At 34.3% G+C, this 20,703-nt stretch overlaps 2 protein-coding genes across 3 annotated transcripts; one reads left to right on the top strand and one right to left on the bottom strand.

The window, feature by feature from the left end:
* Positions 1–3: 3 nt before the first annotated feature.
* On the bottom strand, positions 4–16,922 carry Mondo (MLX interacting protein mondo). 2 transcript variants are annotated; one of them, XM_068773474.1, is made up of 17 exons: positions 16,524–16,922; positions 14,869–14,975; positions 12,148–12,221; positions 11,932–12,057; positions 11,632–11,788; positions 11,451–11,546; positions 11,176–11,349; positions 10,812–11,105; positions 10,353–10,741; positions 9,712–9,903; positions 9,354–9,510; positions 8,141–8,262; positions 7,299–7,472; positions 6,347–6,474; positions 5,813–5,936; positions 3,280–3,409; positions 4–2,544 (listed from the first exon to the last, which is right to left on the bottom strand). In XM_068773474.1, the coding sequence occupies exons 1-17, from the start codon at positions 16,808–16,810 to the stop codon at positions 2,420–2,422; spliced, it is 2,856 nt and encodes a 951-aa protein (XP_068629575.1). In that variant the 5' UTR covers positions 16,811–16,922; the 3' UTR covers positions 4–2,419. The 2 variants fall into 2 exon arrangements, with proteins under 2 accessions (XP_068629575.1, XP_068629574.1); XM_068773473.1 differs by having other exon boundaries at positions 11,932–12,069.
* Positions 16,923–18,128: 1,206 nt separating this feature from the next.
* Positions 18,129–20,435, top strand: Ripalpha (RPA-interacting protein alpha). Its single transcript, XM_068773887.1, has 3 exons — positions 18,129–18,353; positions 18,941–19,140; positions 19,810–20,435. The coding sequence occupies exons 1-3, from the start codon at positions 18,258–18,260 to the stop codon at positions 20,123–20,125; spliced, it is 612 nt and encodes a 203-aa protein (XP_068629988.1). The 5' UTR covers positions 18,129–18,257; the 3' UTR covers positions 20,126–20,435.
* Positions 20,436–20,703: the final 268 nt, after the last annotated feature.

The raw sequence follows: 20,703 nt of genomic DNA on the forward strand, positions 1-20,703 counted from the left end.
TGGTCGTTGTTTCCAAATTATATTTTCAATAGAACAACAGTTGCAAATAACTAGTTTAAAGCTCGCGCCGAGCGCATACTCCACTCAATGCACTACCAGAGTCAACGACACATCATAAAATTATATTACTACATAACAAATTACAACAATATTTACGTTGGCACCGATTTACATATGTTTATAAAAACATTTGCGTGAACACACAAATCATATAAAAATATTTACTTACAGTAATTACTTCCGTAAATACACTTAAACTCACTAAATTAAATCTCGACATGTTCAATAAATTCTTATTTTCCACTTAATAACTATATCGGTATTCACGTGCGTCGGGACGGGTGTGTGCTGGTTTGACCGACATCCGGGCAGAGCATCGGGGGCCTGCGAATGCGATATCTTTGGCAAAAAGATAACGTTACATTTAATTCATGGTCTCGATCTTCCGTGGGAAGGCACCAGACTGAGTCATGAGTTATAATATTTACAATTATATTATAAAATTGCATTTTAGAAAAATAGCCGCCAAAATTAGTTTTTCCTAAAAGTGGTCTAAGTCTAAGGCACGATATGGTTAGCGAATTTTTTTATTTCATACACATAGTTGCGTATTCGTTTAGTTCTTTTTTTATTTCAGATAAGCGAGATTTTAGAGCTGTTGATATTAAAACGTCGTAAGTAACAAATAGAAGTGTAGCTAAATACGGGCGAGATACATATAAATAAATGAAACATTTAGAATAAATAGAATAGCTTAGTTAGGGACATCAGCATGTTCCAATGGAGACAAAAGTATTTGTTATTAGGCTCACCAAATATAGTCGCTCTGAAAATCTCGCCTTATAGACTACCACTACTATCAATTTTTGCAATATTCTTATTACAGTAATTGTTAGCATTGGTAAATAAAATATGATAACATCACAGTGTTGTGTACTTCACCAGCCCGACACTTTAACAAGGTTGTGCGTTTATATTTCTAACGCTCCGTCCGCGAACACAAAACATTGCACAGATGAAGGACGTATGGTCCTTCCATTACACGAAACCCCACAAGCGCGCTACACTTGGCAATGCGATTGCTATACTCATCTTCTGCCCTATTTTACCCCGCTCATATATTACAATAAAAAAAGAAATATAGAAAATTTGCGAAAACAAACCGCTAAAGGAATTTTTTATATTCATTTTAAACTGTTTTATAATCATGTGTGATCATTTTATGGCTTTTGGACGGACTTTACGTAAGGCTGTTATAATATTAAAACAATTTCATAAAATTATCGTAATACATTTCACAATGGCCAATGACACAAAGATACGAATTCCAAAATGTTACCTGCACCCATTTATAGTCTGTGACCATAACATAAATATTTCTATGAGGTATTTTAACAAGAAGACGTGAGAGAAAGCAATTTGATATACGGCAGTTTTAATGTAACATTTCTCTGAAACGAATCACAATTACATCATATTAAATGTCAATATGACATTGTTTTATTTAAATACATCGAGACATGATGAAGAAATTAAAATTAACGCATCTAGGTCGACAGCAGCGATCCACTACTGCACTCTTCGAAAAAAAAAATCTGTTCCAGGGTCTATCAGGGTTATTGACTTAAAATTTAAGGCACATCTTTTGAAATCTACTTGTACTACGCGACTTCATGAAAACAATAAGCGCGGCGACTCAATAAAGAATAAGATTTTCCCAATTAAGTACAACGCAATAAATCAATGGAACAGTACGGATAGAATTAAAATCATCATATCTGCGTAAAAGAAATTTTACAAAAGTTCAATGTCGGTTCGTTTATAAAATTAGTTGAGAAAAGCCTGTTTTAACTTGCAGTAAGTCATATATAGGCTGCGTCATCACGGCAAACATGCGTATTGTGATTTATTTTAAACATATAACAGTGTTAACGAGACATTTAACAACTTCGCAATAATTCTTTACCCTGTTTATGATGCACACTTACAGACGCAGAGCAATGCATGCGGAAATGAGACAGAAAAACAAGATCGGCAGAGCATTATCTCTAACTTAAGATATGTGCTTTTGTCACTAAGTCATTGAAATACAAATGCGCTTCCATAATAGATAGCTTCTTACATTGGAGACACATAGTATAGGAAGTTAAATATCTTGCATCTGTAAATGTACACGTTACATATATTGTACAGAGCAGCCTCCTCACATGAGAGTGTATAGTTCGTTAGCGTTAAGAATTAAGTGAATCAAATCTTTCTTATTAGAAAGTTAACCCTATAGTGATCAATTAAAGAATGATTTTGTCTGTCGGTTTTATATTTTTAAAGTGTGGCAAGGCCGTTGGTTCACTGTATTCTTAACGAGAATTAACTATAGCCTTGTGTCTCAAGTGCGTTACGTGGCGGGAGTGTGCATGCGTTAAGTCGGCTCGTGTTTGACGCCGGCGCTGGCTGCGGCGGCGGTGCGCGCCTCGTCCGGCAGCCGCTCGGGGCTGGTCAAGATGTCCGTCGTCGTACACAGCACACGGAGAGAGTTCAGCACCGCTAACCAAAAAGAACAACCCATGATTTTAAATTGCATAAGTGACCACAAAACCAAATCTCGGACAGATCTATGGATCAGGGTGGGTTTGGAACTAGAGTTCAATAGGGTAATAAATAAATATTATACCGATAACAAAAACACTTCACAGATTCACGGAAAAAAGTAAATATTAACCATAGCAATAAATATTTTAAAAAATTTTAATATAATTTCTTAAATAAAATTATGAATTATGTCTTTTAAAATTTTAACTAATTAATTTCCGACTTATTGCTTAGAAATTTAAGTGAATTGAAATGTACATATTTTTTGGTATTTAATAATAAAATTTTGATGGAAGAAATTCGCTTTAAAAAAACACATCATTCTCTATTAATGATCCATTAATCGATGAATACATGCGAATCAAAATCAACATTGAGTTCAAAAGATCCAGCGACCAAAATCCTGTATAAAAAGACAATTAGCCAGATATTAACCCTTTCACTACGGCAGTTTGCTCCGTCAGAGTAACACCGCTGAACGGTGATCTATGTACACTATGCATTAACATAAAACGCGGGTCTAATTGTAATTTTTACCCATTATGAAAATTTCAAATAATCAAATGTTATAAACTGTCGTCGCGCGGATGTCGTCTATTGGCGACGCTCGTAGCGAAAGTGTTAATCGTAAGGTAAGAAAAACTGTGCTTAACAGTATAGTTATAGTGAAGGCATGTTCGTGTGTGTTACCTGGCCGCATCTCAACCAAGGAGCAGTGCTGCTCGGCCCACAGCAGCGTGGTGCGCACCAGGTCCGCACTGCTGCCGCACGACACGCACGCGCTGAACGACTCAACCAGCGCCGCGCTCACCACGCTGAACTAACCACTTCATTAAGGAATAACTATTTTTCTAATCATTACACCAATACAAACAATATACTTGAAGTTTCATTCTCTAATCATCGACATCATTTCATCCCTTGGACAACCATCACAGCTGGAGATGGGCCTTCTCAAGAGAATTCCAATAGGACCGCTTACCCATTTGTCTCCCGTGGGACTTTAAAACCCAAGCAACCATCTATTCTGCGTGCTTTCTGTCCTGCCCACTTGGTAACACACGCAGGGGACATTTATACAAAACGTTGCGAAAACATTAAAAGCACCATATTAAACGATAAGTTGCTCTTTCTAAATTTAACAGACGAATTCAAAGGCGTTTATGTAATAACAAACGACACTTAACTTGAGGTAATTTTAGCAAATAGACGTGTGACAAAGGGATGATACTTTTTGGAACAACCACAAAATATATTGTACTATATGCTATCGAAATAAAGCCCGTGGTAAGTTAGTTTAGAGAATCTCACTCTATAAATGAATTAAGCATAACATACTTGTATGCATATACCCGCATATTTATCTATGTTATGAAATTGAACCGCTCTATCTGTTGATAAATGTAACTGGAGAACGTTTCAACCAATTCGGCCATTATGGTTTTATATCTTCGTCAAGCCACAAGGTTCTTAAAGGAAGGCAAAATTTAATACTTTTAGCAAAATAATAAAAACAACACTTTTGTTTTTTCACATAAATCAAACATTTAAGATTAATTAAAATTAAAAAAACGCTTCCCTTATTTAGTCAAATTAAAATATGTATTAAAACATTACAATTTAAAACTTATTTTGAAAGCAGACGTTAATTATTATAAAAACAATAAATAGATCAATACATTTTTTTTCTAAAATACGTTTACTTTGATTATTATTAGAATAATAATATTGTTAGAGGAAAATTTTGATAAATCACGCTCCGAAATATATATCTATTTAGATAACATATGGTATCTCACTAATGCGTAGTATACGAGTGTTTTGTCAGCAAGTCGTTGCGTGCGTATCGTATCTTACGCACATATGGAGATACGCGTATACGAATCACGGTTTTAAATAATCAGACGCAGTGTTCCTGATAACAAATAAGATTAAAATCGCAACGACTAAGAAAAAATATCTGTAAATTATACAGACGATAACAATACCGCTCCATCGAAGGAGACTTGTTTTATTATAAGAATGATGAATTATATATAAATTGACATTTTCAAGATCTTTGTGTCCAATGCGATTTCATTAATCAACAAATTGTCGAAACCAAGCGACATTGATCATTTGTTTAATTGTCTGAATGCATTTTAGCGCGAAAACAGCAGGTGTTTGATACACGAGAGGTGAAAGGTCTGCGTGCGCTAATTCTCGTATAAGCTCACTTGGTGATGTTATTGGCAATGCCAGACGTTTGTTTATAAGAATTCACATTGTTTTTAACCAACGAATAACTTTTTAAAAACGCAGCAGCGATTCAGTTATTATCGTTAGGTATAGTTAAATTTATGGTCAGTTGATGGTCAGATGATTTATATTTTTAAGGCCACAGATTTTCATTCAGGCTTAGAGTGCCCTGTATCAAGCGTCTGTCGGTCTTAACAAGGTCGTCTGACCACCTTGCGGATGGATGACCTGTGATTCACTTGCCGGTCCGTGGTCTCCGCTATAGAACTTTAAGGCCTGCGGGTATCTGTTTTGCTTACTATGACTGGCCCAAGGCCATTTCAACTATCCAATCGGCTGTCTGATAGTTTTGTCTACGGAACACGTCATTCGTTTTTCGATGATTGTCTGCTGCGTTTTAATTTTTGTTTTCACGACTATTTCTTACCTATTTCTTATTCTTCATGCCTATTTAATACTTTTCACAATTGTTTTTATGAGTGTAAAATGATTGATCCTGATCCGAGTACGAACCGGATGAGTTCTATGCTTTCATTTTCATTATCAAAGAACAAAATATATGAACACGTCAATTCTTACAGAGATACCTAAATCCAAACTATCGACGGAATCAGTCTTTTTATTTATAATTTTTATCAGTATCTTTAATAATAATTTGATTACAAAATATAACGTTTATTATACTTTAATATATCAAGTTTCACATTTAAATCTTGTTAAAATTTAGTTAAATATCTAAACTTACGAAAAATAGTAAGCACTACATGTCCCCCGCAACTTAAAGTACGCCCCCTTCAACCTCCATTGCGTGTAGAATTTCATTAAATTCACGCTTAAAAAGGAAATTTAAGTCTCTAAGCTTTACAGTTTCAGAGATGTCGTAGCGAGTACACATAGGAGGAAATCTCTTAGGTATATCTAGATAGATCTGGAACAGTTTTATTCTAGTTCAGTTGAGATGGGTTCGCTTCAGTGAAAAGGATACGAGCCAATACTTCCAGTTGTGCATGGTACGGTTGGCGACGTGGCGCGCGAACATCTCGCGCAGGCGGCCGGCGCGCGCTCGCGACACGGGCGCGCCCGTCGCCGGCAGCAGCGAGTGGCAGTTGCTGGAGAAAACACAAGCCTACATTTGCTTTTTAGAAATAATTTCATTAACTCTTCATGTTTAAGTGGCACAGACGTGGTAATCGACTGTACCGCTCATAATAGTCCAGACTACTTGATGGCCTTCGAATCCTACCGGTCTCCTCGACTCGAGTGGAATATGTACGTAAAGAAGTACAAACTAAGCGTCTTCAGCGCTTTGCCAACACGATACCGTTGAAACTAAATTCTAACGGAAGAAAATGCTTTATTGCGCTACGTACCGCAATCATCACTTACCGTATTAATAACATTGGCAAAAGTTTTCTCAGTAATTCTTTGTAGAAGGTGAATGATGGTTTTCAATTTTTATTTTATTAATTTAATTTGTACATGAAATAAATATTATCGAAAAAAATAATTAATGACTTACGAAATGGAATTGTTTAAACATTCAATTTGCTGTCGCAAACTCTCCATTTCCTCCTTTATTTGGTTTCTTTCCGCTTTCAACTGCTTAATATAATCTGCTCCCTTTTGTAACATTGCCGCTTTACTTATCTGTAACCAAATTTAGTTTAAATTTCTAAGACGGTGTTTCCACTTATTATCAACTGATATCAGCAAGTTAGAAACCTTCGCCAGAAATTATCACAAGACAATGACTCGACATAGTCCGAAGAAAAATTTAAAATGTTGTTTTTCATAACAGTAAAGTAGGATTTTTATTACTATCTCTTATCCATGTACAAATTAATATACCTCTGTGATTAATTGCATTATAAAAATGGATTGCAATTGTTCAAAAGAAAAGATTCCGTTGCCCTGTCAGAGCTATTGGTTTAAGGTCGAAACGATAACAAATATATATATGAAATCAAAATATCTACAATTTATCTGTTTCATAATTGCTATTTATACATATTCGATCTTCGAAAGTGACATTGAAATGAACTGTTATCGGTGCATCATAATAACGATACGAGATACATTAATAAACACAACGGATCTTGATCACGGAACAACTATAATTCTTTGACAGGTTGTCTTTCGACTTTCGATTTGGTTAAACTGGAAGCTATGTAAAGTGTGAAGCCCAAGACAGATATTCAAGAGGAAAGTGTCGGAGGACGCGAAGTCGTAAATCAAAAAGATCCTGTAAAAACATTATTCGCTAACATATTCAAAGAATATAAAATTAACCAAATTGTCATTTTTTGGTATTGGAAACTAGAATTAGTATTTAGTGACATTAGATCGGCGGCCCCGCTGTTTTATTGCCGGATGAGGGCAGCGCTAGATTGGTCATCGTGGGGATTTTTAGGGCGCGCTATGCCCTGCAGCGGACGTCTATCGGCTGACAATATTGGATGAATAAAAATGACCTTAGCAGCGGGGTTGGTGTTGAGGTGCGGTATGAGGGTCTGCAGCGTGTCGAAGCCGTTCTTGATGTTGTAGCGCCGCTTCTGCTCGGTGTGCAGATGCGAGCGCCGCGCCTCACGCGTCTCCCGGGGTGAACCAGCTCTCGGGGACCCCGGCGACGTCGGCGGCGACAGCGACTGTCGACACACCTCGCTTTCAACTTCTGACCACCACTCACAAGTTTTTTTTGTTTACTTCATAAGTAAGTGATCACTCTCTTAAAATTTATTGTGTACCAAAACGTAACGAAAATTCAAAGTTGTAAAAAAAATTTCTTTTTTATTTTACGAACACCTGTATCACAAAGCACAGCTACAAATAAAATAACACAGAAAAATATGAACATACTAGTTTCCATATTTTCATCATTCAATATGTTAAGCCTATTTTAATTTAACTGCTGCAATATATATTAATCTCAAATAAATGAGATTCCTCGGATTGGCTAGATTGACTTTACCCTGTTTACACATAATAAATAGTGTGGCTTGGTTGTAAAAACCAACCCATTGAGATAAGACAAGATAATTATAAATAAAAATCACGGATGCATTACGATATGAATTTTTGCTTTTGTTCACATATTGGCATTTACAGCATCACCATATTTGAGGTGAAACCATGAAGGCTACCATGGGAAATGAGGCTCAGGCTCTTAATAAGTATTCATTTGAATGTACATTTAAGTCAGTAAAAGCACAGTTTATTTAGACATCTCGTCACGATATTCACTGTCAGTCAACCTGATTGCAATTGATTGACTACTACATCTGTTTATGGAGAAACAAGTAACTAATATTCTTACATGGTGTGGCGACATGGCATCGTTTTCTATAGGTGACGGCTGTCCTCTTCTAATCGGTGATTTAGTTGGATCCCCTCCGCCCGAACCCTCATCATTACTCTTTATTTTGTATAGGTTTTGAGCTAAAAATAGTAATGATGTTCATTATATTCTTTTCATTCTCAAAAGTGCAATTTGATTTTGTTATGGTGCTGTTGAAACCGCTGTAACGCGCCTTAGGTATACGAGCAGGTATTGGGGGGGGTGGGGGTATGTAATCGGCCGCTCCTGCTCTACTTTCCTGTCCTCACCTCGACGAGCTTCATTTAGATGCGGCACATTTGATATCACATTTTAACGAAAGTACAATGAAGTAACAAATTAATAAGACTAAATAATGGTTATCACATATAAACAGTGTCACAAATTGGCACTGTGACTCACAAATTGCCAGCTGTGAAGTCACAGTATAAAGATATTGATACTGAGCTCGACGGATCCCTAAGGATCCTTGGTTCTAGTCGACTCATTATATATAATCCGACGGATTTTAAAATCGTCAAACTTTTAGGTCATATTTGTATCGCTCCAAGATTAGTGAAGAGCTTTCAAAAGATCTCTGCTTGCGCTCACTTGAGAAGTGTTTTCCATTCCAGCCTGGAGGGTACCCGAGTAAGACGAACCGAGATATGATCAGTTGTTATATCAGATTATAGATATGATAATATTAGGGGGACCGGAAAGTAATGTCGCTTTCTTCAGTTAAATTCTCACAGCTACATTTTTAACAAGTTTTAATTTCTAATCAACAATGTGTTCGCCTTCGTTATCAACAACCTTTTGACATTTAGTATACAAACTTTCAATGCCCGTGCAGTAAAAATCAATCGGTTTTTCTGTTAAATATGTCAACAGAAACGACATTACTTTCTGGTCTCTCTAATGTGATAATTAACTCTTTACTTTCGGACAAAGTAAGGTTTGGAAATGTTAAATCGAAAATGATATCAGCATCAAGCAGACGCGCGTCACATTTTGGCGTAATTGCAGATCTATTTCATTACTAAAACCTTGGATTTTGAGTTTAAAGGCTGCAACTTAAGCTGTCGCTCCTTGACCAAGACACAGAAAACGTTTCACGTCTTTAAATCGTCTTCCCCTAGTCCATACACATTATTTAATAGCGAGTCTATATTTGTAATTGTGTGCGGTTTGTGTTCGCGTGAGCACTAACAGTGGTGCGCGGAGAGCAGGTGCGCGAGCATGACGCTAGCCTGCGGCAGCGCGGGCTCGGACGCGACGCTGTTGAGCGGCGGCGGGCGGCGCGGCTCGCCCAGCCCGCCCGACGTCGACCGCGACCGCAGCCGCAGCGCGCCCGTCGACTCGCGCGCCTGCCAAACCCACACTCATAAATAATTCTACATAACTAATATAAAATACAAAATTTAAATTACACAACTCTAATTAAGAACGTTCTTCGAGACACTAAAATATAAAAATATCATAATAAATTCTCAAACTTTGTACAACGTATTTGGCAATTGATTTTAAGCTGTCTGTATTCAATGTAGATATACATGATAAACACTGACCCTGGGCGTATGTCTGACGGGAGTCGAGTCGAGTGGTGCGGCGTGCAAGGGCGGGGGCGGGGGCGCGGGCCCGGCGGCGGACGACCCGGCGCTCACCAGCCACTCTGCGTTCAACTGCGCGCCCAGGGGTAGACTGTGCGACCGAAACTGCTCCTTATTACGCACTAATGAATTTGAACTGCTCGCTGACGTCTACAATTAAAACATCACAATAAACAAACTCATATAATTATATATCAATTATTACAGTGCTACCGTGACCTCTATACCGCGCCTTAAGTATGAGCATGGCGTAACGAGATGTTGTATCAGCCATTACTTGCCGTTAATCTATCTACAACGCTTGCGGACGTATCCTCGTGCTCTTTTACTTCGGCCTCCACCTCACCTCACATTCCCAAGGCACGGTACAACAGTTTCGGTAGCATTAAACTTACGATTGGAATTACTCTATAAACCATTAGAATACTTCATTAGATAATTTAATTAAATTTATGTTATGTTTTTGCAAAATCTAAGCAATATTGTTTTCGCCAGAATTTCAATAGTGGAAATCAACTAACATTACATTGGTATATTCCTTTTTTCAAGCTTGTGTAATGCTGGGGCTATTTATCAATAAAAATTTTTATAGAAAGTACCTGTTGCGCAGGAAGAGCAACCAAGGGAGGAGAAGGCAACTTGAAGGACCGTGAGCTTATTGGAGACGAGACAGGTTTCGTCTTGTATGTCTCTACAGGATTCGGCTGTAAATACTGCATCTGTGGAGAAGACTGTCGCACCGCTCCAGGTCGAACCTCGTAGTTTTGTGGAGCGATATGGTGTCCCTGCTGCACCGGCATGGGCTGGGAGTACGACGGGTACTGGTTATTTGACATTTGATTTGTATAATGGCTCAAACGCGTCCGCGGTTTCTCCCGATTGTATCCACTTCGGCTCTGAATTACTATGGACGAGGCGTATTTAGCATTCTGTACCGGTTGTTGCAGGAGAGAGACGGTCTCCGGAGCAGTTTGTGACGGTGGCAAACCTACAAACATTCAGTCAAATATATTTATAAGACTACTTACAGAAAGGTCAATTATAAAACTAATATTGACCTGTATTGTACTTGGCGTAGCAAGTTTCCGGTGCGGCTGTTATCTTCTGGGCATTGACATATTGTACCCGGGGTGACTTGGCCACGTACAAATTGGCGTGGAGCTGGGGCTCGGGCTGGGACACGGCTTGTTGGTCAAAGGAGGTCTGTGGGAATGTGGGGAGCATGTCGGGAGCACTGAGGATGTTACTCGGCACGTCCGTCTGCGTGAACAGCCGCGCATTATTGTACAACCGCATCTCCTCGCCCTTCACTTCATCAGTCACCGACATCAATTGACTATTGCTACTCGTACCTTAAAAAAGAACAAGTTTAGGGCACTCCTTCAAGTACCAACTCTCAGAACAGTGATGATATGCAAATACCATGAATGCTCATCTGACTGGTAGGCATTGTGACTGCAGAAGTATTGGGACTTCCTGCAATATAACCCTGAGGATTATAAGAATCTACAGGCATTCCGCTTCTGTACAGCGAGTCTTCAGTAGGAAGGGTTGTCTCTTCGGGTACAGGTGGAAGGCGTGGCGTCGAAAGAAGGTCTGGAATTTAACATAGAGAACATATAACTCAAAATAGTATAGATTATCATAACATATTATAAAATTGTATAACTCTATTTTGTATAAAAACGTATACTTACCTTGCAGAGGTTCTAATGTGTCCATAAAATCATCAAGATTAGGCTGCAAAGGGCCCAAGCTTGGTTGTATGAAATCGGCCAGACCAGCTCCTCTAGCTGTGACAAAAATAAAAATAGTTATTGAATCTGTTGCTGTTATACTTTAACAATATTCATTTTAAAATTATGTAACAGAAGTTACCAATCTCCCTGCAATCAGGGAAGGCGAAGGGTTGATGGCTTGTAATGGTTGAAAAGAGGGTGTCACTCATGAAATTGAGGTAGTCCTCGTCGGTGAGCATGTTGGCCGCCAGGTCGCTGCACTGAGAGAACGACTCCACCGTGTCCATGTCTGACATCTGCAATTACACAAAACGCAATTACTTATTTTCTCTTCACACTAGAAAATACAGAAGTCATTTATTTCATTACTTTAAATCTATACAAGTAATATAACATAATTAAGTCGTAAATACAATCATCATATAATTAGTGTTCATACCGTATCTTGGACAGAGGTGTCCCCTTTTCCAAAGAGTCTCATAATATGAAACATGCGCCATTTTTTATACTCTGCTATGACTGCTTCCGCTCTTCTCTTCCAATATTTTCCTTCTAATATTGTTGTCTGAAAGTTATACTAAAATTATGTTGATGTCTAAAATATGTTGTTGCGCTTAACACATAAGACATATATACTTTTAATTAAGCACTTTACCTCAGGTTTCACATGCGTGTCGACGTCCAATGGAGAGGCAAACTGGCAGACAAACGTATTTTGTTTCTTTATAACTGAAATGAGATATGCAATTGATTATCTGTTTTTTATTGCATCTGATCGTTAAAGATTAATTAAAACTTGAAAGTTACAATAAAGTTAGAGAACCCTTTTGAATATATATGTATCTATATCTAAAGAGTACCCCTGCGGTGGTAGGAGTCGCCACATATGGAACGATCTGCCAGATCCGAACCCCAGTTCTCTTTCCAGCATGGATTGCTGAAATTCCTTAGCAGTGGCTGGCTCACACATGGACACATGATTGCGTTACACAATTTATTTGCAGTGCATATAAATAACTACAGTTGAACAGTGTATTAGTTCAACTACTCCCTCAATTCGTGCAAAACAAACGTTCGAAGGTCGATTATCAATCACAATATGATGCAATAAAAAGCAAAGACATGTTATTTTAGTTTTATTCTTTTCTTATTGACATTTGTTTAATTAGTAAGGTTAAATTTATTATCGACTATTAAATAGTCACAGTTAATAACTAAATCGATTATTACCTTTCGTTTAAAATATTATAAATCAGAATTTAAAACAATGACTTTTACTGTCGTGTTTACAAGAAATTGGGCTACTTATTTTAGCATAATTACTATTTGCACTATAAAATATTCTTCTAAAATATATGCCAAGTACATATATCAGAATAACGTAATACCTAAATGTCGAATTCTTATTGAGACAGAATAGATTATAACTTGCCAAATTGGGGTCAAGTTCATTCGTGATATTTTAATTGATTTTTACAACTTATCCGGTAACGTCTCTTTTATCTAAAAGTTGTCTCGTATAAGGTATTACTTGAGTTTAAAGATTTTTTAAACTATAAAATACACAAAGGTTTTTATTCCAGAATGATAAGGCAATAGTTTTGGGCGTTTTTTTATTAAAATTGCATTTTTTAATTGTAAATTTACATACACCACTCTAACTTGCAGTGCTTTTAGAGGGTACTTGTTTACAACAATGCTTTAATAAATGATTATCTACATACAAGTAGTTAGGCAGTTTAAATACGTAGCAAATTTAGATGGCACACTAGGTTTGGACATCCGCCTAGGACCGTAGTGATCCCCGGACAGAGCAAAATAGTTAGAAACATAGCTGTTCCATGGCATAAGTCTGGCACGAGGTGGCCAATTAAGTAAACCTCGGACGCGCCCATATGAGCAATAAGCTATGGTAGAAGACGGTATGAACAGACTTCGGTCTATCTCTTACCGCCGCGTCGCCATTGTGAAGAGTCGGTATAATGTGTTGAATTTGAGAAAACAATAAGTTTTAGACCTGGACGTTGGAGGTCTTTATACTAGACCCTTCTCCATTCCCCATGATAAGGTCTTGACCCCTGTTCAAGGTGATCCGCCTCATGAATGTCCTGGCCCCGTAGTGGCGTTCGTACTAATACTAATCACGTAGTTATGATAACAGGTGGGGGCTACAGGTCTACTCTAAGATGTTGCGGCACTGGGCCGTCTTCATTGAAATTTAGTAAACATGCAAAGCGTTCCCGTAGTTTAGACAAAAGTGTTAAAGAAGCCCCTTGGAGCTTTTGCCGGTAGGAGTCTGACATAATCCTTTTATTGTCCACGCAACGTAAGCGTATCCCATGAAGGATTCTCTACGTGATACAAAATAAGGGAATGAAGGCGAATCTAACAGTCAAAGATAGCTCCTATGACTCAAATTGCAAGACTCGCTGTAAGATTGGAGCATCTCATCTCGTCACGTAGAGCTACAAAAAGGTTTGCCATATATTGGCAGGCGTTAATATGTGTAAATACGTAGCTTAAGTATGTAAGTATGTAACAATATTTGTTTGAAAGGCTTCAAAGAAATTAAAACCATTCCTTCAAAGAAATTAAAACCCTTCAAAGAAATTAAAACCATTCCTTAAAAACAAATTGACATATTTCGGTTTTACAAATTTAAAATTGTAGTAGTTCATAGTAAACTATGAACTACTACAATTTTATACAAACCTACTTACTCGTAATTACGAGTGACTAATTCTTTTTAATTATGATAGTGTTCTTCGCAGACATTATATTATTAAGTCATTGAATTAGACAAACAAAATTAAAGTAAGTAATAATAAAACCGGCAGAATCTCTTAATCAGTAGAGCTTTGCAGTAATGCAACTCATAGTCATTTGTAGCCTTTGTTGTTAGCAATTTATCAATATCAGTAAACGACCCACCACATGCTACTAACTGTAATACACCAATAGACAATCTGTATTAGAATTAACACAAAGATAACAAAATAGGCCGAAAATCAGACTATTTGATAAGAGTTTTATATTACATGCTTAATCCAAAATTTTCAAAAACATCAATTTTATAATTGCATGTCACAACAATAATTTCTAGCCTCACTTTAAGTGAACATTATAATAAAAATGTTATAATAGAAATATGTAACACCATGTCAATCTTAGTTGAAGCTTTTATAGCAACAATTGGTTTAAACTATTATAAATGTAAAGAAAATTATGTAAGTGGGTTTGCATAGTGGTTTCCCAAAATAGTGTTATAAAAACTTATTTTGTCAGAACTAATATTCCACAGTTACATCCCACTAGTTGTATTGTTACATTTTTACATAATCATAAAACACACACAGAACGAGGTGTTAAGACTTACATTGCATGTGCCAGCATCTCCAAATAACGTTGTTCAATCTGATTTTGTCCTTCCAGCGGAGTTTTATACCTTTGAAACGATTCCATTTGGGTGAGGTTAATTTTTGTCTGGAGAATATAATAAATAAATATAGTAAACAATTTTATATCTTACCATGTTTCTTCAAACTTAACGTCACAAATTAATTTTTAATAAGGCCACTTTGAGAAGCATTTCTATAATAAATGTTCTTGTTAAAATGATCCGCATTTTTGCTTTAAAAATTAACTGAGACATGTTTAAAATGAAAAGAAAATATTTTTTTGAAAAAAGATACAGCTTCAGTGACAAACTGTACCACTGAAATGTAAAAATGGCAGACTATCTAGTGTAACAACTTTATCTGTAACACTATCAATAAATGATCTTAAGCTTATTATAAATAACAATTTGATAAGAAGGAAGCCTGACTGTATCTTATCAACATTTCTACTAGAGTAGTTTGAGCAACATATAGATACATTCTATTCATTTAACAATTTTTAAAAAATATTGTTCGCTTGCAATTTCATTTTTTACATTCTAAAACATTTTATAACTTCCTTTATATTAATTTTTATAAATACATGGCCATTTAAAAAAATATTGATACAAAACATTAATTTATCAGTAAGGAAAAAAATGTCCAAATTTTTAGCTCCCTATCCTAAGAATTTAATATTGACAGCAAGTTTTTGATGAAATGCTTATATTTTTAAACAATTTACTTTCACACTTAAAACTTATGACAGTTTAAATAGCATGATGATTACAAATATTAAAATAAGTGCTTATTTAAAGAACAAATATCTTCTTTGTCAATGAGTTTTCAATGTTTTTTTTTAATCTAGCTACTACTACTGCAGCAATTAATGGTTGAAGCAACATATAAAGTCATTATTATCTAAATCTGATTGTGGTTAATAATCTCATAAACATTAGAAAATTAATGGACACAATATTGCAACAAAAATTAAAAAATAATGCATACAATAGTAAAACTACCTTTTGCAACATTATTTCAATGGACAACTTCTATAGTTATTGAAGCAAAAAAAATAACTATGAAACTTTTACAGAATCCTATCTACTATGTGTACCAACTCAATGTTTAGTTTATAAAGTTAACAATAATTAAATTCAACTTTGCAAAAATATTTACTGAAAAATAATTATAACTAAACATTCATAGACAGACTTATCTCAGAAAATGACCTGTGTCTTTTATACAGGCTCCGATGACCTCATGTTATCTTTATACTCCAACCCAACTAGAAACATATGTTTCCTCATTTAAAGATGCAAACAGGGTTTCTATCTCGAGTTTACTCTATTTGAACCTGTTATTATGCCTTATTTCTAGAATATTACTAACCCTTACATTCAATACTATTATGTAGTTTTTGATTTTCTAGAAAAAAATACCTATATGACCATTCATAAAAATTCATAATTTTGTTGAATTTATAATACTTAACAAAAACTACAATAGTATTCGAGTAAATTTTGGTTATAGTTCTACCATTTAATCATACAAAATATATATATTTTTTCAGAATAACTTTAATTATAGGATTTATCAATGCACTTATTATTTGTCTAAATAATAATTATAACCATTCAAATAAGGTACTTACCTATATGCCAAAGACATACATTTAAATAACTTAGTTAGAGATATTTCTATAGAAAGTTGTTGATGTTGTTTACTTTCTTCTTTGTCAGACAAAGTATAAGTTTCGGATGATCCTGTGTAAGTGGCAACCACTGAATTTTTCTGAACAGTTTGTTCTTCATCAGGCACGGGAACAGCCAAATCATCAAATTCATCTTGTTCTTCTGCCTCAAAATGTGACACCATGAAATGTCCGGAATGAATGGTTTCTTTCCCCGTTCGAGTTTGACGTTTCTCTACATGAGTCATCTTCCTGAGATATAATAATCCTTCTTCCTTTTAAGCACTAATTTAAACCATATGTAATTTTTTAATGTATCTCAACTTTTGGACTTAGCCATATTTTCACTTATCACTCACATTGTTTTTTCCATCTGTTTGACGTTTAGGTACAATGTTGCTATAAAATATTTTTTTTTAAATTTCATTAATTAACTACTTGTTGACATTCCTTTAATAGATTTACATATCGATTTTCTAACTGTTAGAAATTATCGATATACTGCTACATAACCTTTATTTGCAGATATTTCTTTTGACTTGTAAAGCTCTTTATTCGTCAATACTAGTTATTAGTAATATGTTATGAGTAAACAATCGCTAGAATATTATTCTTAATAAGCTAAATAAGAATAACGTAGAGAAGAAACTAAAAGTTACCTAAGCCTTTTATTAATTTGTGTCCGTCAATTGGGTTTTAATATTAATTATGGTAAAAGCCACCCCTTTACGCTAAACTATGTCAGAATCAGTTATTAACTCTACACTAAGTCAGTTGTAATGTGATGCTGTTCGTGCTAATTACGCTTAGGTACACGTTTATGGCACGATTTTAGTCTACGTAATTAAAATAAGGAAAATTTGATTAATATATACGCGATTACCTGGCAAAGGCTAGTTACTGCCCGAGGACATTGACGACATAGGTGATAGCTATGTTTAAGAGATACTGTATTTACATATGTACATAAGGGAGCGACTACATCTAACCGCCACAAAATTATTTTACATAAAAGTATTGTGGTCGTTGTGGTCAGCAATACGAAGCTTGAATGCTACAAATTTAAAAAAAATTAATAATAATCAATATGATTAATATGAATTTTATCTAAAATACTCAATATTAATAAATTATATATGAATAACTATGTTGATCATAATGTTATATTAACATAGAAAGTAAACTTTTTAAACATAAATATTGCTTAAATCAAGGAAACATGACAAAACAATCACAGCTTACGTCTATTTTTACTTTTACACAATATTTAATCATTTCGTCATTAGTATTTTATGGATTTAACTTAAATTTGTTAGTTAAGTATAAAATTTAAGCCTATCCGAAGTTGACAAGTAAATTTTTATATTAATGTAATTTTAGTTTTCCTATGATCTTAAAAATATAAATTCGTTGTTTCATCAAAAAAGCAACAACAAATGTTGAAAATTGGCTTCATTTTTAACCATAACTAAATTTTCTACTAGTTATTTGACAAATGATATCGATACAATGGGCCGAACGAGCTATCGACTTTCTGTCAAAAGCATCACTAAACAAAACACCGAATCCGGTCTCTGATACGGACTTGCGATTATTTTTTTTAAATATTCAATAAAATCTCCGAATTAATGAAATCCACTGTACTATAAAAGAATTGCGTTTGAAATAAAAGCTTCTACAAGACTAGCTTTCATTATGAATTCACCTAAAACAAATTCGTCACCATTATATAAAAATTTAAAAACTAAGCAAAAGCAGTCCCCTATAGCAATAAAAGAAAAACTAAGAAAGGTTCGTAAGTACAATTACTATATAATTCTTATAAACAAACTGCTTTGACGGAGAGTTGTAGATATGACATTTGCAAATATACATTCAGTTTGCACATAATATTTGTATTTTGTAAATAATAATATCTTCTAAAAATCGTTAAAAAATCTTGCTATTCCCGATTACGCGAGATGATTGGTTAAAGGTTTAAAGGGGGTGATTGTATTAGCCATCAGTTAGCTAAAAGCATTTACACCTATTTCCAATCAACCTGTACAAAGTGAACCACTTGAAATAAGTTACATTAATTAATTTTTTCTATTGGATTGTGACAGGCCAATTACTGATAATGTGTACAGGAATAAATATTAAACAATAAATTATTTTTGTTATTGTAAGTTTAAGTATTGTTTATATTGTTATTGTAAATTTAACTTTATTTACTATTTTTGAAACCATTGATTTTGGGTAGGTTGTATCATATATTAATTGACTGCAAATGAGGTATATGTTCAACACTTTTAAATCTGTTATAAACCAGGTTGATTAATTATAATTAATCAACCTGGTTATATTCTTATCAATTAAAATTCAAAGTTACTTTTCAGGATTACAAAGATAAAGTACAAAGCTGTCGTAATATTCTTTTAAATAAATTCCGAGGATGTGTTGGTGAAAATGAACTACGGACCACATTAACAATGATTTACAAAAACACATTTAATTTTTCTGAATTTGAGGACCTTGATGAAGAAATGGACGTGCTGGAAATAATAAAACAAGAACTCATTGAAGAAGAAATTCAAAGGTTTACATTTTTGTTAGTTTTTAATGACCTAGATCTCTAAATTCTTATGGAAAAGTTACACCAACTATGTCTTGTTTACCTATTAACTTGTTCTTTTCCTTATGCAATGCTAATAATAAATGTAAATTCAAAGCTCATTTGTTTAGAGAAATAGTGTAAATATATTTATAGTTATGTGATATTCAAAACTTCCAAGAATTTTAAATTTTAGGTCTTATAATTTACAAACATTCTTATTTATCTCACAGATTCTCATTTCAATGCAATCCTTATGACAGTAATAATACAGCCTATTGATAAAACACATTATCTTAATAATGTTCATTGAATTTTGCACAAAATTTCCTTAATTTCAGAGAATCTAAACAAAGGACTCTCTTAGGAGGCTTCGCAAGTCTTTTCTCAATTTCAGTTTGTTTTAAGCCATATTATCAAAATCCTACAATGAGACTACTAGGCTGGCCTGTTACATGTTCTCCCAACAACATACCTTGTAATTTATGAAAAGAGAAGTTTGTGTTTGGAGTTAGCATGTCTTATTAAGATAAAAACCTTGTGAAAATTAAGATTAAAAACTAGTAATCTAATAAAATGTCAATTAATAGATTCATTAAATTAAGTGTTGCTATTTACATTCTAATTTCAACATTTTTGTTTTATAATTTACAGGTGGTTAGAGGAATATGAAAAATCACAAATGCATGATGTTGATTGGTCGACATTAGAAGAAGAGAATGTTATATGTCCCGTGTGTCAAAAGACAAATTTTAAATATGAAAATGGTACCGTCACTTGTCTCTGCTGTGATATTAAAATAAAAACACAACATACTTTGTTACAAATAAGAAAAATTATATTTGATTCAATAGAAAAACATAGCAGTAATTGTAATAAGGAAGCGCAATTCACATTAGTGAATGAAGTAAATGACCAACATATTTATTTAATTTGTGCTGATTGTATGGATATGCAATTACTGTTGTAATCAATTTAGAAACATGATTATTAAACCACAGATTATTATTACGATTAATCTACTGGTCATATTTCTAAAAATAAATGAAAGACAGGATATTTGAAACTTTTGTTGTAAAGAGTAAAAAATATATAATGATAATAGTTACAATGACTGTAATATTTTAAATATAAATATCACAGAACATTAGTAACCACTTAACTATTTAGAGAAAAATTACAGAGATGTTTTTTTTTAATTTTACAATGATTCCTTCTAGATTTGATAATTGTTAATTAAAGAATCTGTATTTGGACTAAGCAAATTACTATAGCACCAATAAGATTTATTTCTTTTAAAAACTGGTTAAATTTGTTAAAAATTTATATTTGTACTTGAACAATTGTAAAATTGTTTTTTTTTTTGTTTATAAGAGTGTAAACCTTTATTTTTCCTTTAGATTTGTTGCTTTCTAGAGTTTTTGAGTTAATAAAACTTTTGTTATTAAATTTTAAAAAATATGATTTATTTTTTATTAATATTCTGATAATACAGTAATTATAAAACGGTGGAGGTATCATTCCTTTACATTAGAAGGATTAAGATTC

The sequence above is a fragment of the Battus philenor genome, unplaced genomic scaffold, assembly GCF_028537555.1.
Source record: "Battus philenor isolate CCGP_79_NKW_IND1 unplaced genomic scaffold, ilBatPhil1.0.hap1 SCAF_6, whole genome shotgun sequence".
In the NCBI taxonomy this organism is placed as follows: Eukaryota; Metazoa; Arthropoda; class Insecta; order Lepidoptera; family Papilionidae; genus Battus; species Battus philenor.

Excerpts from the sequence above, each read along its gene's own strand:
- Mondo (XM_068773473.1), bottom strand. The coding sequence starts at position 16,810 with ATGACTCATGTAGAGAAACGTCAAACTCGAACGGGGAAAGAAACCATT. Across the intron at positions 12,070-12,147 it reads ACACGCATGTGAAACCTGAG|TATAACTTTCAGACAACAAT; the intron begins GTAAAGTGCTTA and ends ACATAATTTTAG. Across the intron at positions 9,904-10,352 it reads TTGCTCTTCCTGCGCAACAG|ACGTCAGCGAGCAGTTCAAA; the intron begins GTACTTTCTATA and ends TTTTAATTGTAG.
- Ripalpha (XM_068773887.1), top strand. The coding sequence starts at position 18,258 with ATGAATTCACCTAAAACAAATTCGTCACCATTATATAAAAATTTAAAA. Across the intron at positions 18,354-18,940 it reads TAAAAGAAAAACTAAGAAAG|GATTACAAAGATAAAGTACA; the intron begins GTTCGTAAGTAC and ends GTTACTTTTCAG. Across the intron at positions 19,141-19,809 it reads ATTGAAGAAGAAATTCAAAG|GTGGTTAGAGGAATATGAAA; the intron begins GTTTACATTTTT and ends TATAATTTACAG.